This window comes from Ciconia boyciana, chromosome 7 (genome assembly GCF_034638445.1).
Source record: "Ciconia boyciana chromosome 7, ASM3463844v1, whole genome shotgun sequence".
Taxonomy (NCBI): Eukaryota; Metazoa; Chordata; class Aves; order Ciconiiformes; family Ciconiidae; genus Ciconia; species Ciconia boyciana.
Window position 1 is genome coordinate 67,907,544 of NC_132940.1, and position 5,976 is coordinate 67,913,519.

At 43.1% G+C, this 5,976-nt stretch overlaps 1 protein-coding gene across 1 annotated transcript; it reads right to left on the reverse strand.

The window, feature by feature from the left end:
- Positions 1–236: 236 nt before the first annotated feature.
- TM4SF4 (transmembrane 4 L six family member 4) lies at positions 237–5,324 on the reverse strand. The gene is made up of 5 exons (XM_072867623.1): positions 5,151–5,324; positions 4,720–4,809; positions 2,415–2,548; positions 546–735; positions 237–254 (listed from the first exon to the last, which is right to left on the reverse strand). Exons 1-5 carry the CDS (start codon positions 5,322–5,324, stop codon positions 237–239), a joined length of 606 nt encoding a protein of 201 aa, XP_072723724.1.
- Positions 5,325–5,976: the final 652 nt, after the last annotated feature.

Genomic DNA, 5,976 nt, shown 5'->3' on the forward strand with positions numbered 1-5,976 from the left:
GGGGTTTTACAAAAATAAATATGAACGTGAGAGTTGAATTTCACTTATTTTATTCCATGATGAGGAGTTTCAGGAAGGCTAGAAAGGGAGTCAGGGCTTCATGACGTTAGTGGGGGGAAGTGCCCTTCATCCTCATCTTCTTAGCCAGAGACGCTGCATCTGAGGGCTGCTTTATGGAGCGGCTGCAAAAGGGAGCCTCCCAAGATAAGGAGGGTTGTCTGCGATGTTCATATTCTTTAAACAGTTCCATCTCCCTGGAAGAATGAAAACATGGAGGTAACTTAGTGGCTACCATTCCTGTGACTTTCAAAGGTTTTTATTATTTCCCAGTGGCTATGGGAAGCTGTCAGATAAACGCCATAAATACAGACTGAGATCATATTCTCAGCACCTGGCAACACTGTAGGCTTTCAGCTGTACTTTAGAAAACGTGATCGTGGCACTGAATGAAGGCTAGTTTAGTCTTTCAGACTGTCAGCTGGGCAGGTGTATGTATAACTATCATCAGTACACAAAATAATGAAAGAAAACTGTCAGTTGCTCACCCCACAACATCCACAGCATTTGCAGTCTCCGCAGATTGTTCCTAACAGGCCGTTCACCACCTGAATGCCACAGAGCACTGCCTGGATCCCGCTCATGACGAGCAGCAAGGAGAAGAGGGTCAGGTTCCACGGGACAATGTTTTCGGGTGACTGACACGTGTTCCACAATGTGTGGTCAGCGAGGTAGTTCCTGGGGGGGGAACAAAACAGTTATGAAGAAGACGACCTTAACTCGCAGGGAGGGGGTCTGTCGGCTGACAAGTTGTCGCTGTTGTGATGTTCTGTTAGCTTCAGCACTGTGAGAAAGAATTCCCATTATCGCACGGGTGCTACTTACCTAGAACGTGACTTCATTTGAGTTTCTTCAAATCGACTGAAGCAATTGATTTGAAAAGACAAGGCATCAGAAGGGAACAATCAGAGACGAGTATGTGTTAGATACAATTGAACAGTTTCTGGTATTTCGGGAAGAAGAGATCTTAGCCTAGCGTGTGCCAAATGGATGTTCGTCCATGCCAATGTCTTTTGTCGAAGGTGTTTCTGCTACTGCGGTTGTGGTTCTCTGCTGGATGAAGCGGTGCTGGCAGCTGGCAGTGTGTAATACACCCTCAAAGCGTACCCCCACAGACACGGGACTCGCAGGGTCTCCTTGGGAGTGTGGCACCTTCTAGAACTCCTCCTTGGCAGAAACCCTGGGGCAGGGGGGGTGTCTACATCTAAATATTTGTCTTAATTTACTATATTACATGGTAATAAAGACAAAACAAGTGAATCATCAAAACAATATGATGAAAGAGTAATAAACTCAGTTTTCCTAACGAAACATCTAGTGCTACAAGACCGGTCGCCTCTTGCCCCCTGAGCAGAAAAGAACAACCTTTGCTGTTCTAGATGCCTCATCTAAAGAACAGCAGTATTAGGTAAAATTATTTTCCCTAATTTTTACCTTCACATTTTGATTTAATTGTGAACCGCTTAACCGCTTACTATATTTCCTCTGCATATTCTTAATGCTGTTTTGTTTCCTGTGTTCTTGTCAAGGGATTCCTTGACTGCAAGCAAAATTGTGCTTGAGGCAGAGCATATTTTTCCAAATACTCCCAGAATTAGACAAAGCAGTTGGTTTCCAGCCTTCATTGGCCCATGAACAAATTAAGTGTAACATACAACATTATACCTCTTTTCTTCTTTTTAACCTGGGCTATAATTTTGTGGTGTATCATGCAGCAAACGCTGCTAGGTCGCTCTTGACTGAGGAAGACTGCGTTAAGGATTCTCAGGTGGTGAGGGGTTTACTGCACCCCTTGTCGATCTGTCCTGCTCTCCTTGGGAACACATCGTACCCTGTTTTCAGCTGGACCTTTGCTGACTTCAGCCCTGAGCAATTGGACTGCCAGGGTTTCGTGTGCTTCACACCACCTCTCTGAAAGTGGTAACTGTACGTGACAGCAGACACCTTTGAGTTGCAGAGCGTGAGAAACAGACGACTTCCAACTTCCATAACCAAGATAAAATGACACATAGCTACTAATTATTTGAATACCATCAAATTTCAATAGAAGATGGCACTGCTATTCACCTAGGTGGAATTTATCCCTGTATACTGCTTATCATCCCAAGAATAACCTAGAAGGCTGTGCATTTCTCTTTGTTGGCTCCTTTGAAACTCAGGAGTTTTGATTGCACTTGCTAGTCTTTACATCCGTGCTCTTGAACCTTATTTAGTATTGCTGTGCATTGCTGGCTTTTCTAAGAGCTTCTGTGTTTTAGACAAACAGTATAATTCCCATTTTTATCCAACAGATTTGGAAGTTAAATCATATCACGAACTTAAAACGTATAACTTCTTTTCTGATTGTCTTGTCTTACCCATCTTGGAAAGGATAGGTCCACTCTCTTCCAGTGTAACATTTAGGGCCTCTGTTTAGGGCTACTGCTGACAAAACAAAGCAGTATCCAGCTCCCAGAACTCCAACTGCAGCAAATAGTATAGAAGAAAACATCTGACAAAGAGAAAAATAATGTTATTTTTGTTCTCATTCAAACAATGAAATGTACCCTATTAATGGGAGTGTACATTCCCTAAAGTCAGCTCTTAACGGTCAAAATAGTCAACTCCTGAACAGCTAAAACATGTTCATTTGCAATTACATAATACATGTACAAGGCATACTTGCACTGGTGTTCAGAAGCTTTCAAAGAATTAGCAGCATTTGCCTGAGGACAGCGGGGTGGGTGCTGGCACAGTAGGTGGCACTCCTCCCCTTTGGGCAGTATTTGTCCACGCCACCGCACTGTTGTTCGAGGTCCTGTGTTTCACGGAAGCGGATGTCTTTCTCAAGAGATCACAAGCAAGACTGAAGTCCTGGACCCCTCAAGGCATTAAAAAAAAATCTACAGTACCCTTTACAAGTTAGCTTTGGTATCTTGGTCGTATTTGGAGCAAGTAATTGTATGTTTCCTTCCTAGTCTCCCCTTCAGGTTTCATACTCGTGTACTTTATCTGCTCGCAGGCGCTTGTCATCATTAGCTCTAATAGAGCAGTTGGAATGGATTGCAAAGGACGTCTTTATTTTTCTGGCTTTCCATTATGGCATTTTCATGTATACTAATAGGTAAGTAAATCGTGCAAAAACTAATGCCCTGCTTGAATTCTGAAGCACCTGTAGCCATAATAGTTTGTAGGTAGAGGTAATGTCTTTTATTGGATCAAAGTGATATAGGTGGAGGAAAAAAAGAAACGTACTTTCAGGTCTGTGAGCTTTTATTCAGGCCTCATCATGAGACTCTTGCCTGGAGTGTTGACGTGCATTTTTATGTTGATATATCTGATGGGGCTACCTTAAACATTATGTTTATGTAGTAGACATCACAATAATGGCGTTTCTGCTAACGCAGAAGAACAGATTCAGTTCTCAGCCATGCTGTGGTAAGGCCACCAGGACTCTCTTAGTCCGGCGTACGTAGTACTTGTGACTGTATCAGTACTCCCGGTCTCTCAGTCAGCTGCACTCTAACGTGAGTCGCCAACAAGGTCCTGCACTGCAGAAGGCGGTTGCTTTACGAGCAGCACCACGCGCACCCGGTTTAGCGTACGCAGGCCGGCAGCGCGGCGGCTCGCAGCCGGCCGCTCCCTGCAGAACCGGGCGCCCGGCTCAGCTGCGTTGCAGGGGGCTGGGTGGCAGCCTGGCAGCGGGACGTTAGTAGTTTGGTAGTCGCTGAGTTATGTGTGGTCTTCAAAGCTAAACTAAGATATGTTCACTGCTAACAGGAAATTGATACTGCAGTGTGGTGAAGAGAAATATGTGGCTCCGTTTCCCTCCGTTCAAAGGTCCACCTGCTTTGTTGGGACTGCCCGAAGACAGCATCAAAGACGGGGGATTTAGGGAAGGCTCCTTGTTAGCCTCACAGTCATGATTCTTTTCCTATTCGTTTTTTCCTTTTTTTTTCCAATGGAAAACCTGTTCCTTTATAAAAAAGTGTAATGGTCTACTTGAGCCAAACAATTTATTTCAAAAGGACAGGCTTTCCTGGTAGAAATATATTTATTTTTTCTCTAATCGCATTTTTAAACTGAAATGCTTGAAATCTTTACTAGTGTCTGAAGGCATCCATTTGAAACTTTTCACTTCTAGTGTGAAAGGAAGCTATAAATTCAAAGTGGAGCCTGGTCTACCCAGCTTTAAGTAGGAGGTTGGATTAGGTGACCTCCCGAGGTCTCTTCCAACCTGAAACTTCCTATGAACCTAGTGAGATACTCACAGCCCGTTGCGTGGGTCGGCAGTGAGTTGGGAATGTAGCGCCCAGCTGTCAGAATAATTTTAAAAACTACCCACAAAAAATGGCTAAAGAGAGAACTGATATGCTCTGCGAAGCAAAGTGCAGATCTTTCAGAAATTAGTTTTAATTGTGACAGCAACTATAAGTACCTTGTGGCAGCGAAAGTACAGCAAGGCAGTACAGTGGTGGTACCTGTGGCACAACACCAAAGGCGTAATACAATTTTTACAGCCTGCTATTTCTTCTTTCCAGCACTCGGACAAATGGCAGGGCTCTGTGTCCTACACTCTGGGCAGCATCTGCCTAGTCTCGCAATGACTGTGGGCAGGAGACACATACATCGTATCAGTAACAATTTAGCTTTTACTTTTTTGCCGTGTTTCCTGTCACTTACCGCAAACCTCTTTCCACAGCTCTCGTTACCACAGCATCCACAGCAATCATTGTTCTTAAGGCCCAAAAATACCAAGGCAGGAAAGATCATCTACCAATAACAGAAATACAGTTTGAATTGGGATGAATTCAAGTTACATTTGCTTTTAAATAAAAGAGTTCTATGTCTTTTTTTTTCTTATCACTTATCACTACATTAAGTTACTTATTGCAAAACTGTTGGATGACTCGAAACTTATTTGCTTATCAAAGAAGACTTTGCAGCGTTGGAACCTGCATTTGAGGTACTGAGGATGCAAATGCTCACTAAGGAAAAATTACATTGTGCTGAAGGAAAATATTTCCTACATTAATTTCCTTTACATTCAGCAATGCAAAGTCATGGCACAGGTGGGGGGGGAAAGGTGGGAATGTCTGGATTTATATACTCACCAACACACCAGATCCCAAGATCCCTCCAAAGTACCAAACCTCATCTGTAATGTGTAGATTGTTTTCAACCACTTTTCCTCCAGGGAAAAACAACAAAATGTTAGCGAGGGTACATAGCACAGCCAGGGGGATAAGAGTGGTTCCCAGGCACTTAGCACAACCTCCCGTGCACATGCTTTTTTAAAGAAGCGGCAAATACAATTAAAGGCAGAGGAAAAATCTCTCAGACGTTCTCAGATCTGTTTCATAAAAAGGAGCTTCTTGGTGTATTTTACAAAATCCAGTTTCTGCCGTGCCTTTAGAGGAGATGAGCCTGTAGAATGCTCCCTTCAGAGATGTTGCTGCAGCCGGTCAGAAGTGCAGTGTGCTGTTATTTATATGCTCTCGCGGCCGTGATGTCAATTTTCTGAACGTCCGTAAATGAAATTACGTTCGGTGCAGCCTCTCATTTTACTATGACAACCAGTAACCTCTGTTAATGTTTTACTAATGTAGATGAGACACTTCATTATCTGGGCTCAGGTCACGGGTAGATATCCTTCTTAGTCCTGGATCATCATTTTTACAACACACAGTCCTTCTTCACACTGCAAAATACTTCTTTGTAAAGACTGTCATGAAAACACAATGAATCAACTGGTGTTAATAACAGCTGTGTGCAATGGTAAAGTTCTAGTGAATTTTCTTTTATTTGGGAAAGTTGAGCTAGTACTTCATTATTTTGAAGCACTCAGGCAATTTATAGATTTGCAGTAGGTAGTGAATTATTATGGAGGCAGTGCTTTGCAGCTGGTATCTCTGAATGAAGGCGAATGATCAAAAAAAG